Raw genomic sequence first — 12690 nt, 5'->3', positions numbered from 1 at the left:
AAAGTCAATGTAGCTGTTGTTACCCTGTGCTGTGAAAGTACCACACTCCAACCGAGAGAATAATGATCGCTGTTGTGGAGATAACCGCATAGATTTTGCTGTCCAAAGAGCGTGTTGCTGCGTCAAGCATCGATGTCGAGTCTGCTGCAGTGACGTTTGTGTCCGTAGTCGTCTCTAGTGGATTATTCACACCGAGCAACATCTCAAAAGGAGTTCCTTGCAGCCACCGTCGAAGAGCCAGCCTGGCCAAGGCAAACCTTATAGCTAACTGAATTTCAACCGAGTCGGCAGATAGCTCCATCACACGGTCATAGTACCTGCGCGCTCGGCCCAGATTAACCTCAACGCCGTCACCAAATTCGTACATGTGACCGACATTGTACGCCCCTGCCTCGACACCTGCAGCACTGGCACGGCTGTACCATCGGATTGCCGTCTGTGGGTCCTTCCGCAAGCCAGCAAGTCCGTAATAATGGTAATCACCGATACGTACGAGAGTTTCTCTGTCTCCGTTCTCGTCGTTCGCCAATGTCAAATACTTCAGAGCTCCGCGTTCACTTGCTATGTCACCTGACCGCAGCAGTCGTTGGTCGTAGAGGAATGCCAAATTGCTGGTTGCTACGGGGTACCCAAGCTGGCGGGCTTCGTGATACACCACCGCAGCACGCTCAAACTCGCCGCTGGTGTACAGGTCGAAACCCTTCCTCACTGTTCGTCCCCATTGCCCTCCATCTGATGCCGCCTTCAAATACTGCAGCGCCCTCTTACAATTTCGTGGCACTACCCCCTTGACCCCCTTCATCAATACCTTCCCCATTTCAAAGATGGCGTCGAAATGTCCGAACTTTCTTGCCGCCACGTCATAGAACTCCATCGCTCGAGTGACGTTCACCTCGGTGCCAAGTCCCATCGCATGGCAATATCCAGCGTTGAAAACACTGTCTCCGTCTTCTTGGTTTTCCGCAGCACGCTCGAAGTACTCCAGGGCAAGTGACTTGTTCTCCGAAACTCCACCACTTCCGTGGAAGTGGATAAAGCCCAATCCATTGAGTGCTCGGGTGTGATTCTTTTCAGCAGCTTTCTCGTACCATTTGATAGCAGTCACATTGTCTTGAGCGGTTCCTTCACCTTTCAGCAACATACCGGCCACTGCAGATTGTGAGTTCACGTCACCAGCTTGAGCGGCTCGGTTGAAGTAGTTATACGCTTGAGCATGGTGGCGTGGAACACCGTGCGCTCCCCAATAATACAAATCCCCCATAGCCGCCATCGCCCCGACGTCTCCTTCTTTGTCTGCACGCAACTTCTGGAACTGAATTAACTCATCGTCATCCCCACGCTCGCCAATGGTGACGTCCCGTTCGAAAGAGTCATAAAGACGTGTCATCTCATGCAGAGGTTGCTTGCCAAGTTGGTGAAATTCAGCTGCCGCTTCCTCGGCAGCATGAAAATAGTGATACACAGCAATCTCCACATCGTGGTCACTGTATCTGCGGCCTAGCATAGCAAACGCGTCCTTCTCACCCGCAGCGGCAGCAAAGTGAAGGAGGCCAGTTGTGAGTGTCTCAAGACGTGCGCCTTCCAAAATGTTCCTAACTCCGGCCGCATCGGCAAGAAGGGCTAGAGCTTTACCAGCACTGTAGGAATTGCTGCCAAAAGCCTTCTCCAGAAAGTCTCTTGCAAGCCCAAAGTTCTGCTGTACCGATATGGGCGCTGGACAGTGATCTTGAGCTACATAAGATCCGTACAGGTACGCCTCACCGACATCCTGGCACGCCGTTGCATGGCCTAGATCCGCAGTTTCAACGATGAGGTCCCAGGCATCAGAGTCGCACGAGTCACGCGCTGTGACAGCTTTTTCAAATGCTGCTGCTTGAAGCTCCGCAAAATTATTCTGGATTTCAGAATCTACACCGTTGTCGCTCAATGCACTTGAGTCGTCTTCTTTGAACTGTAGGCACTGGGATAGATAGGATATCTGCGTAGCTGTTAGAGCGAGGGCATCGTCGCTGTCAACGCTTTCGCAGTTGATGTCATTCTCGTGATCGTGACGTTCCGCGAAATACAATTTACGCATCTCGTCGGACGAAATGGGCACTGGAAAAACTTTCAAGCTGCTTGAGAAACCCTTCATCCCATCAGTCCACGGCCCTTTGCCAATGTGCAAGGGTCCACTGTTTGCGACGACGGGGTCGTGGATATGAACTTCTGTGTCGAGTAGACCGTTCACATAGAAGGCGTACGAGTACGACCAACTACCTCCAAGGCTCTGGTTTCGAGGGCACGCCCTTGGTAATTGAGAATCTTCCTTCACGGAGCTTTCACCGGAGCAATTAAGAAATGTGAACCCCATGTGGATCCATCGGTTAAGTGGCAGCTCTCCGCCACTGTCGAGACCAACGTCGGCGCTACTATTTGTGCTTACGCGCAGCACCAGCCGACGGTCGTCGGGCATCCACCATGCCGACGGCGTACGCTGTTCATGCTGACCATCCCCGTTAAAGAAAAGGGTCCGAAAACTGCCTGTCGAGTCTTCCGTCAAAAACACCCAAAAGCTCAAACTCCAAGATCCTGATGTTTCCATCTGAATAGCATCGTGCGGCAACACGAACCCTTCTTCTCCACCATGCGTCAACACTCCATCAATTGCAAAGGTAGGAGTGGTGTCACGTATAACCTCCCCACTCTCAATCGACGTGTCTTTTGACGCTCGCCTCGGGTCCACAACGATATATGACGCATCACAGGGTTGAAACGAGACTTCGGGCGACCAAAGCGCAGCTTCATCAGCAACGAGAACTCGTATCAAATACGTCCCAGGTGGCTCCACCCGTAAGCTTTGTACTCCTTCAAACACCCCCATTCCATCGCCGCGAACATATTTTTCTTTCAGAAACAGCCCTGTTCGAAGCAGCCCCTGCATCAGCTCCCCCACGGGCTTCACCTTCTCTTCATCAATTTTCACAATCTGAATCACCAGCACCCGTCCATCGTCCGACCAGGTCCCCACCAGTTCATCTCCAATATATTCCGTGAAAACCACGAACTGCTCAATCTGCTGCTTGGAACTCGCATCCGGTCGGTTCGTAGGCTGCTGGAACTCCAGCTCCATGGTGTGACCTTCCCGTAGAGAGGTTCCATCTTCGTTCTCCTGGTTAATGTGCGGCAGTCGAACGTTCACGAGCTTTGGGGTGCAGAATTGCGGGTCGAACTCGCATTTGATCCCATCCTCTTCCAATTCTTGCCCTATTTCCTCCTCTTTTTGGTCTTGGGGGTCCAATAAGGCCACTTTTAGCGGTCCGGAGGCGACAACAGCCCCATTCTCCCAGCCCTCCACCTTCTTGGCGACTAATTGCCACCTAAAAGTGTCTTGATCTTTGTATCGAACGCTCTTAGAGGCAGCGAATTGGACGCCGAAGTGGAACGCGTCCAGCGCACACACAGACGGAGGCTGGACGGCGCTCCACGCCACGCGCTCGAATGATGTGAGCCACTTGACGTCTTCAGCCAGCGACAGGGACTCGAGCTGGCCCAGCGCCGTCACGAAGAGGCCCAAGGCGACGCTTAGCGCTCGCATGATGTGCGCGCTGTTAGGCAAAATCCAAAGTGCCACTTCAACTAGTATTTGATTGGTGGATATTCATCAAGCGTTTATTTTCCTCCAATAGAAACTCAGATAGCTTTTAGTGTTTGATTGCCATGGCATTGGTGACGGAGGTGCGGCTGCGGAGCCGCAAGACGCCGGCGAACCACGAGGTAGACGCTGGATATGTGAAGTTTAAAGATTGAAGATGAATCTCTGATGTTTTCTGCGTATTGTGGTGTGCTTTTTGGCGCGGATTTAGGCTGGTAAAGGCAAGAAAAACAAGAAAAATAAGCGTCGACGGCTGGCGGGTGGCGATAAAGTCGCTGGAGGAGAGGAGGAAGACGCCTGCGCGGATCTTTACGAAGCCGCACAGGCCCAGCTGCAGCAGGAGATGAAGGCGGCAGGGATGGAGGGGATTCTACCCTTGAGCTTCGGTGGATCGCGGTCGAACGCAGGCTCGAGGAAGCGGAAAAGGTCCCTGGAGGTTGCGGAGGAGGCCCCGGAGGGAGAGGAGGCCGAAGAAAATGGTGAAGAAGATGAGGTCAGACAGGAAGAAGAGGAGGTTACTGTTGAGGTGGAGGAGGAAGAGCAGGTGGTGGAGGATGAAGGGACTAAGACGGAGACGGCTATCGTCGACAAGGTGCGCGTGGTGTACGATTCGGATGGAGAGGTGGCGGAGCGTGTTGTCGAGAAGGTCGAGGTTACCACGGTCGTGCAGCCGGAAAAGAGTGAGGTGGCTCATGAAAACTCGAATGGGAAGACTAACAAGAAGAAAAAGAACAACAAGAACAAGGACAAGTATCCAGGTATGGTGGTGGTGCGGGGGTTACTGGGAATGATGCCGTTGCTGACATTTGCGTGCTGTTCATATAGTTCCCAAGGATGTCGTCAAGTTTTACCTGCAAAGGCATACTCTCTTTGAGAAGTTCGAGGAAGGCATCCAGCTGGACCACGAAAGCTGGTACTCGGTGCGTACTCGCGCACGTTGGGCGTGAGTTGAGGTGTGACTCGTCCGCTTACCGGTTTGATGTGAATGCAGGTCACGCCTCAAGTGATCGCCGAGCACATTGCGAAGCGTCTTAGCTGCGATATCGTTGTGGACCCGTTTTCAGGCTGCGGTGGGAATGTGATTCAACTGGCGAAGACGTGCAAGCATGTTATCGCGATCGACATCGACCCAGAGAAGATCCGGATGGCAAAGCACAACGCTACCATCTACGGCGTTGCAGACAAGATCGAGTGGATCGTCGGCAACTCCATCGACATTTTGCCCACGGTCAAGGCGGATGCTGTGTTCTTGTCTCCTCCGTGGGGAGGAGTCAAATACAGTCGAAAACACTTTAGCCTGGAAGATATGCTCGTGAAAGGCGTGTCCGGGCTCGATCTGTTCGAGCTCGCTCGTAAAGTGTCCAAGAACATCGCGTACTATCTCCCCAGAGGGACCCCTGACAGTGACTTAGAGGCACTCACACCAGGTGAGCCCGTGGAGTGTGAGAAGATTTTCCTGAACAAGCAGCTGAAGGTCGTGACAGCTTATTACGGCGGCCTGGTTGCGTCGGACAAGCAAGTCGAGAATACCGCTCCCCCCACCGAGGAGGCGGCAGCCAACTGAATGCTCAACACATCGGAGTAATGAATAATTTTGCCATTCAACGAAGTCCACGCAAACATTGCATCTGTCCAGTTAGAACGGGTCCTTCGGCAAATCGAGCAGGCCGTACTCCTTCTTGTACATCTCAGCCATGGTGTTGTACGCCAGCATGTCACCCGCACGGATCATGTTTCCTGCAGGACACAAGTGTGATCAGGAACAACACATTTTCTTCGAAGCTCGATGCTTCAATCCACTTACCGGCGTCGCAGTTGAGCGGCGAGTCCGCCGCAGGGTCCGACAAGAGCGAGATCACCGCCAAACACGCAGCCTGGCCCAACCGAACAACCAGTGAGTCAACACACCACATCAAGAGCCATAGCAGAGGACAGAACTCTTAGCTCACCCTCAACGTCCACGCAGGCGACCACTCGCGCTTGAGAATGTCCAGGCAGATGCTGCCGTCCTACCACAGGCGATTGACACGTAGCACGGCGTCCGCAACGTCAGCTCCTACACACAATGACAACCCAGCGATCTACAAGACCCAGCAGAGGCACTGGCGACTGCGTACCTTGAAGTGCACGTTGGGGTGAAAGATCTTGGTGATGAACTTCATCTTGGGCGGCTCCATGGGGTAGAGCGGCGTCGTCTGGATGGCCAGCTCGAAGCAGCGGTCCTCGAACGGCGTGTCCTTGGGCCCGCGGATGAAGGCCTTCCAGCGCATGATGGTGTCCTCCTCCGGGTAGAGCACCATGTCCTCCTCCGGGTTCTTCTTGAGCTCCTGCAGCTCCTTGCGGAGGCGCTTCACGTTCGTGTTCATCTCTCCAGAGTGGATTCTCAAAATGAAGTTGTGCACCCGGGGGCACAAATACTGAGCCGGTAAATTACCGAATTGATGAAATTTACATTTTGGTAATTTTAATTCAGTATTTTTCAGAAACAAATTATCTCTTCGATTTGCTAACTTCAGGCTTTGAATCGGTATTTGTCAGTAAAGAGTAGTTTGCGAAGGGAAACTTATCGTTAGCGCGGAAGAACCATTAGAACGTACGGTAAAGACAGCTCAAGGTAGCAAAACAAGTTGTATCCCATTTGCAACACGTAGCAGCTACTCGTCCTCCTTTTTCAGTGTGACCTTGCCATCTTCGTTGATATCAGCACGCATTTTTGTCTTTTCAAGTGCCGCGTTTGAAGCAGCATCCATGCCTTGTGGCCGAAGAGCATTGATGTAGGACTGGTTGGCCTCGTTCCCCTCGCACAGGTTGCGCAGCGTCACCAAGGACCATTCACGAATCATCGGGTTCGTTTCGTCAATGTTGCAGTGGTTGAGGAACAGAGGCAAGTAGCCCTGCTCGCGTACGAGGTCCTGGTGGTCTGTGTGGCGGTAGCTAAGGTTGCCAATAACGCGAATCAATCCCGACCTGTACCCGAACGGCTCCCCGCTACTCAGCGGCTGCGCGCTTGAGCCTGCCGCGCGTGTATTCCTTGATGTTGGATTCTGGCGGCCAAGTTCCCAAACTCGTTGAAGCTCTTGCAGTAGAGAAAGTAGTAGTTCTCGGGCGCCATCCGCGTCGAGTTTGTTGTGACCCACAGTCAACTCTCCAAGAACGTCGAGAAACATCAGCTTGGCCTCGTTCTCCAACTCAATCCACACATTCTTTCTGAATTCATCTGCTTCGTCCGGCCTATCTTCATCACCGGCAGTGGTGATGTATGTCCAAGTGCTCTTCACGTACTCGAAAATTCCATCAGGGAGAGGCGAATTGTTGCCGATTCCATCTCTGGTGGCTGCAGCCGAAGCCGTTTTTGTCGAAGACACTGCCCACATTGTAAACATTCGCAACATGATCAGTTGTTCCGGCGTAACTCGAGACCAGAGCTTGCTTAGCATGTGGGCGCCCACAGCGTTGTACAGGTCTTTGATCCGGCCGTCACGGAAAAGTACTCCGAAAAGAGTACAAATCCATTCGAACGCTGGGTCCTCGTCGTCAATGCGAGGGCCACTTTGCATCGATTCATCAAGGTTCGTAGACTTGGGAGGCTTCACCATACAGCGGTGAAGAATTGTAATCACCAAGTTGCGAGCGCAGACCTGCGTAAGCAACCTCAATGCGGTTAGTTTCACTTTTTGTTTATCAAATTTCCATCCTGCTCATTGTCATTCTTACCAAATCAACGCGACGAGCAGCGAGGTCCTCGGATCCAGTGCTGCTTGAGTTGACGCAATTCATAATAAACGCCACGGTAAATGCCACAACCTTGCGATACTGGTGGCACTCCACCAATATTTTCTGTGAACAGCATTGAACAAGTCAGTATTCACATACGACATCTTCATGGGTAAATGCAATGACACACACCTGGAAATCGTCAGGGAAGAACAATCCCCAAGCGACCGCCTGGTTCTTGTCATTACTCGTGACGCAGTTCACGCAAAACTGGAGAGCTACTTGGGCTACAAGCACAATGCGCCTGCATACAAAACGAGTATAGCGTGAGCACAGATGATCATTTCACGCATAGCACCCCAGGAAATCGATAACGCACCCTTGAAGAGTTTCATCCTCTACATCAGCCCAGAGACAGCAGCGCACAACCACGTCGTGTGCCTACAAATAATGATGCGTCACCACAACTGTCACTACAACACCCCCAACTCACAATGCACGCAACCTACGCACCAGCTTGATCAACCCAGCTTCTTGGCACGCGCCCTGGTTGTCAGCGGATGCTGCACAGGCGTTGCGTAGGAAGCGGAAGACGGACGTCACAGCGTCGACTCCCTCCACCGCTCGGCTCACGTCACCCACAACGGGCTTTGGCGGGGAGAAATCGTCTTGCAGCGACTCGACCGTCGGGTTCTTGCGGTCCACGCGGAACGTGTAGCCCAGGCCGTCATCGTCTTCTGTATCCTGCTCATCACCTTCTGCATTGTGCGTTGATACTGGCGAGTTGATCTCGCTCTGCACCTGCTGAATGCTGTCATTGAGCGCCACTGCGGCTTGCGCCCACACGGGCGACGCACTGAGCGACTCTCTGAAGGCGTAAATCAACGTGCAAACAAGCAAAGCCAATGGTTAGGCGGCTGAAAATTGGCAGAGAGGAGTGGTGTTGCATGTAGATATTGGAGATGATCGTGTTAATACGAGACCAGTGGCCAGTCCCACGTACCGGAAGGTGGCGCTGCGGCATTCCGCCGCCAGTGCTTCGAAGTCCATCGTGTCGGTGATGATACACGAAACGTACACTGCTGTATTTGATGTGGACCACATAAGTCAACGTGTATCGCAACTTGCGAACCGTCGCGAGAGGATCATGTATGTAGCCATTTCCAGGTATCTGCATTCACGTTAGAGATCAACCATGAGCCGCGGGGACAACCAAATGCCGAGCATCTGCTTCGACGATGACTATCAGGTGCGCGTGCTGGACAAGGACAACATCACGCACACACAGGAGCTTGAGCAGGAGAGCAACCAGTTTGCAACAAGTAAGCGTCTTGCGGTTTTCGTTATGAAGCTCGTGTCTGACTTGGATGGCAATTATTTTGCAGAGCTCGAGGAGTTCCATGAGATCGTCAAGGGCGTGCTGGAGGTGATGGAGGGACAGGCAAAGCGCATTGAGCGAGAAAAACTTAAGGTTGCAGCTTCGAGACAATTGAGTGTCGATGGTAATGAATCGCTAACCTAGACGAACTGCAGGCAATCGGTCAGCGCAACCGCGTGGACAGCGAGGTGGAGAATCGGAATCGACAGAAGCAGATGCTGGAGCTGCTGATCAAAGAGAAGAAGACAGAGCTGGAACGGTATGCCGCTGGTAGAGATGGAAAGCCGATTGCATTTACTAACTCTAGCTGCTGGACACAGATACAACCTCCAGTTCCAGTCGCTGAGCAAGATCGCCGACGAGCAGCAAGCGCTCATGGACAAGCTCAGCAACAACGAGGCGTAGCGTCGTGTCGTGCACCTCCATACTGCAGTGTAGCCGCTTTGAGCAGCGAGTTGTGGCGGCCGACAACACCTCGACGCCTGCTAGTTGTAGATTCGCAGTCGAGCTGAACTGTACCATGCATTTCCCACAAACCCTGAATCAAACGTGTCCTTCTGCACTTTCTGTCAACAGCATGCGCTGCACTGTGCCGCCGGATATGTGCAGATCCTGCATTCCATCCCAAGAATGCAGCAGCCCCTCCGGAAACCATCATCTTGAAGCAAACCAGGGAACGTTTCGTGTTTGGAAGAGGTTTCTTACTGCAAATAATAAGGCTAAAATACTACGGGTTGCGTGCTTGAGTACTACGCCCCATCACACACAGCAAGCCAAAGAAAGCTAACTGGCGATAAGAAAAAAAACTTGAATGGGCGCTACTGCCCGGAGAGCGCCACCAAGGGAGGGAGGAGCAAGGACACCAATGGGCCCACAGGCCGCTTATGTGCGCTCGCCGCGGATGCGCCGTGCGAGCTGGATGTCCTTGGGCATGATGGTGACGCGCTTGGCGTGGATGGCGCACAGGTTCGTGTCCTCGAAGAGGCCCACGAGGTAGGCCTCGGACGCCTCCTGCAGCGCCAGGATGGCCGTGCTCTGGAAGCGCAGGTCCGTCTTGTAGTCCTGCGCGATCTCGCGCACCAGGCGCTGGAACGGCAGCTTGCGGATCAGCAGGTCCGTCGACTTCTGGTACTTGCGGATCTCGCGCAGCGCCACCGTGCCGGGGCGGTAGCGGTGCGGCTTCTTGACGCCGCCGGCGGTGGGGGCGGACTTGCGCGCGGCCTTGGTGGCGAGCTGCTTGCGCGGGGCCTTGCCGCCCGTGGACTTCCGAGCCGTCTGCTTGGTGCGGGCCATCTTGGTTGCTGCTGCTGGTTGCTGGTTGCTTGTTGCTGCTGGGTCTTCTTGGGCCGGAGCTTGGAAAAGCGGAAATGAATCGAGCGCTGTGGGCGCAGAAAAGGAAGAAAGAGGACTTGTCGCCGAGTCGGGAGGCTGGTATACAAAACCCAAGTGGTTAGTTAAAGGGGGGTGCAACCAAGGAGGGATGACGCATTGGGGTGTGGCGAACCCCCCTCGTGTTTGGCTCGGATTTTACCCCACACGCGGCTGGGGAGAGGTTCGGGGCGGCAGGGCGACGTCGCCGCCCCCTCTCGCTCTTCGTGTCTCTGGGCCAATCGCTGGCCGCGCTGGCTCCCCATCCCAGACCGCGTTCGGCCTGCAGATTGAGGGCTTTGGACGCCGCAACAGAGCTGCTGAACATACCCCCGAGGACTGTCTTGGTTTTTGTATGCCTCGCTCGAGTCGGAAAAACGGCGAGCGAGCTCTCCGATCGCGATACTGGCCAATCACAACGGAGACCTTCCCCTGGAATATGCACAGAGAATGGACATTCGTTTGTGCTTCAAAAGCAAGCAACGCAAGTCCTGCGTTGCTTGGCTGCCTGCCTGGCAGGCAGGCAGGCTGCAGTGCTCCGCCGGCGTTGAATCGCGCGGGAGTCAGTCAGTAGCATGCTGCAGTGCGATGGTATCCTTGCATTATATTGGTTTTGAAAGAATGCATTTGCAGAGAGCCCACTGCAGTACTATACAAGCGTGTAACACGCAGACAGCAGCGGCTTCGCGCAGCCGAAAACATCGATCAGGTCGGCGAACTGGCTGCAGCGTTGCGGCGAGCGACTGAGTGAAGTGGATGAACACGAAGATCCGTGATTCCGGGCCTATATGCGTGTCGAGCTCGTTGCCGACGGCAACTTGCCGTTATGTAGCGGCAAGGGGCCAACACAAGACCTGCTGCGTGTTTCTGGCCTAGAGCACGCTGAATAAAGATTCAAAGCACGACGACCGCGAGCGAGACTCCCAACGAAGCCGGCGATGTTCAAGCTTCGTCGTGCCATTTGGTTTCGCAGCAGTTATGCGCACCAAGGTGGACAGTCGGTGGACGAACTAACGACCATCACTCTCCATCTTCAACTCGGCGCTTTGTGTGGCCCACACCACCAAGATCTTTGAAGCACGTTGAAGGCAACGTCAAATTAGCAGCTAATGAAGGGCAGCTTTGCAGTCAAAGGCAGAATCTTCTCTGCCCGCTTGATTCCGAGGTGAGGAGTAGGGAAATCATGATCGCTGGCCCAGCGGAGCAGAGCAGCACGAAGCTTACATTGGCGTGGTGGCCGCGTGGACAATGCGCGTGACTGCACGACGTTCTCTCAACGACTCGTTCTTGGACTTCTTGCCTAAAGCCCCGGAACCCAGAGCCGGAGGCTTCTTACGCCTCTTGCTCGAGTCAGACGGAGCCGATGCTTGCAGGGCCTCCTGGGATATCGGTGGCGGTGTCATTTGCTGGAGTGGTGGAGATCGGTCGTGAAGTCGATTGTCGATAGAGCTCAGCATATCGCTTGCAACGCTCTCGTAGCTACGAAATGGTCCACAAACTTCACAATCTCAGCCTCGTGTGCCGCTTTCATCTCGCGTATGTGATTATGAAGATTGGCCACCTCCTTGTCGAATTCCTGCTTGTCTTCGAGACGCTGGGCATCGTGGCGCTGCTTGTCCTCCAGCTTCACTTCCAAACTCTGGATACGCTGCCTATCCTCGCGACGCTGCGCCTCCAAAGTGCCCATCCGTTCCTCCAGTCTTTGAACACGGAGCCGGCCAGCGTCTTCGTGGGCTTCTTGAGCTGCCATCACCTCCGTGATCAGTGCGTGTGTCGGCTCGCACTCTACAGCGGGGCTGGCCAGGGATGAAAGAGTACAAGCACGAACGTGCTTCGTCAGCACAATCACCCGAATTTGGCACTCCTCCACAGTTCGAAAGTGATAAAGTGTTTGTAGTCTTTTCACCACTTCCAGCCATCCCTCGTGGACGCTCCGGAACGACCACGGCTTCACGAGAACGATTATCGTCAGCAGTAAGGAGTCGAACAACACCGATGGAGCGTCGGGGGCCACCTCAGCAGTCTCAGTCGTCTCGTCCTCCTCGTCGTCTTCCTCCTCGTCTTCTTCATCCGCGTCGTTCTCCTCCACGTGCTGCTCCCCACGTACTGGGCTAGTTTCGTTGATATTGCCGTACTTAGCATCAGCGAGAGCGGTCGCCGCGTCAGCACCGGCCAGCCACTTGGCCATACGCTGCCCAGCGTCGAGCATTTCTCTCCAGTCCGGGCTCTGAGAATTTGAGAGTGCCTTAGTAGACGTAGCCACATGGCGTATCTTCAATCAGGCGTCGAACGTTGAACTGCTGGTCGAACTCGCATTGGATGAAGCCACACAAACTACCATCGCTTGATGGTAGTTTTAGTTCCAGAAAGCTCGTTCCTGATGCGTTCCGTCTCGAGCTGCAAGCACGCGGTTTGGAGTCGAAGCGAGGCGAGTTTGTTCGCTGGATCGAGTCGAACGCTTTGACGGAGATCGTTGATTGCAGTAGGGAGCTGTTCTAGCCCCAAGAGGGCGTTTCCACGGCCAAAGAGAACCGCAGCAAGATGCTTGTGGTCTGCTGGGTCCACAAAGCGCAAGCACTCATTGTATGCGCTCGCA

The 12690-nt window shown here is 54.0% G+C and overlaps 8 protein-coding genes across 8 annotated transcripts; 2 read left to right on the top strand and 6 right to left on the bottom strand.

Annotated features, from left to right (window-relative positions):
* Positions 1-19: 19 nt before the first annotated feature.
* On the bottom strand, positions 20-2134 carry PHYSODRAFT_486347 (hypothetical protein; the record flags this gene model as incomplete). Its single annotated transcript, XM_009522672.1, has 3 exons — positions 20-1287; positions 1339-1468; positions 1808-2134. The coding sequence occupies 3 exons, from the start codon at positions 2132-2134 to the stop codon at positions 20-22; spliced, it is 1725 nt and encodes a 574-aa protein (XP_009520967.1).
* A 755-nt stretch (positions 2135-2889) lies between these two features.
* Positions 2890-3577, bottom strand: PHYSODRAFT_247737 (hypothetical protein; the record flags this gene model as incomplete). The annotated part of the gene is made up of 2 exons (XM_009522671.1): positions 2890-2901; positions 2945-3577. The coding sequence occupies 2 exons, from the start codon at positions 3575-3577 to the stop codon at positions 2890-2892; spliced, it is 645 nt and encodes a 214-aa protein (XP_009520966.1).
* A 122-nt stretch (positions 3578-3699) lies between these two features.
* PHYSODRAFT_481677 (hypothetical protein) lies at positions 3700-5198 on the top strand (the record flags this gene model as incomplete). The annotated part of the gene is made up of 5 exons (XM_009522670.1): positions 3700-3756; positions 3846-4070; positions 4203-4295; positions 4468-4554; positions 4626-5198. The coding sequence occupies 5 exons, from the start codon at positions 3700-3702 to the stop codon at positions 5196-5198; spliced, it is 1035 nt and encodes a 344-aa protein (XP_009520965.1).
* Positions 5199-5217: 19 nt separating this feature from the next.
* On the bottom strand, positions 5218-6000 carry PHYSODRAFT_540360 (hypothetical protein; the record flags this gene model as incomplete). Its single annotated transcript, XM_009522669.1, has 4 exons — positions 5218-5371; positions 5439-5508; positions 5584-5643; positions 5752-6000. The coding sequence occupies 4 exons, from the start codon at positions 5998-6000 to the stop codon at positions 5271-5273; spliced, it is 480 nt and encodes a 159-aa protein (XP_009520964.1). The 3' UTR covers positions 5218-5270.
* A 288-nt stretch (positions 6001-6288) lies between these two features.
* PHYSODRAFT_485491 (hypothetical protein) lies at positions 6289-8086 on the bottom strand (the record flags this gene model as incomplete). Its single annotated transcript, XM_009522668.1, has 3 exons — positions 6289-7272; positions 7349-7471; positions 7862-8086. Coding segments are annotated over 3 exons (1332 nt in total), but the record flags the coding sequence as incomplete, so codon positions are not given.
* Positions 8087-8543: 457 nt separating this feature from the next.
* PHYSODRAFT_483013 (hypothetical protein) lies at positions 8544-9131 on the top strand (the record flags this gene model as incomplete). The annotated part of the gene is made up of 4 exons (XM_009522667.1): positions 8544-8670; positions 8734-8819; positions 8882-8985; positions 9047-9131. The coding sequence occupies 4 exons, from the start codon at positions 8544-8546 to the stop codon at positions 9129-9131; spliced, it is 402 nt and encodes a 133-aa protein (XP_009520962.1).
* A 256-nt stretch (positions 9132-9387) lies between these two features.
* Positions 9388-10078, bottom strand: PHYSODRAFT_354087 (hypothetical protein). The gene has a single exon (XM_009522666.1). It carries the CDS (start codon positions 10017-10019, stop codon positions 9609-9611), a length of 411 nt encoding a protein of 136 aa, XP_009520961.1. The 5' UTR covers positions 10020-10078; the 3' UTR covers positions 9388-9608.
* A 1236-nt stretch (positions 10079-11314) lies between these two features.
* PHYSODRAFT_247821 (hypothetical protein) lies at positions 11315-12303 on the bottom strand (the record flags this gene model as incomplete). Its single annotated transcript, XM_009522665.1, has 2 exons — positions 11315-11573; positions 11594-12303. 2 exons carry the CDS (start codon positions 12301-12303, stop codon positions 11315-11317), a joined length of 969 nt encoding a protein of 322 aa, XP_009520960.1.
* Between the last annotated feature and the right edge of the window lie 387 nt (positions 12304-12690).

This window comes from Phytophthora sojae (genome assembly GCF_000149755.1).
Source record: "Phytophthora sojae unplaced genomic scaffold PHYSOscaffold_2, whole genome shotgun sequence".
NCBI classification, from domain to species: Eukaryota; Oomycota; class Peronosporomycetes; order Peronosporales; family Peronosporaceae; genus Phytophthora; species Phytophthora sojae.
This window is presented reverse-complemented; position numbering and strand designations above follow the sequence as displayed.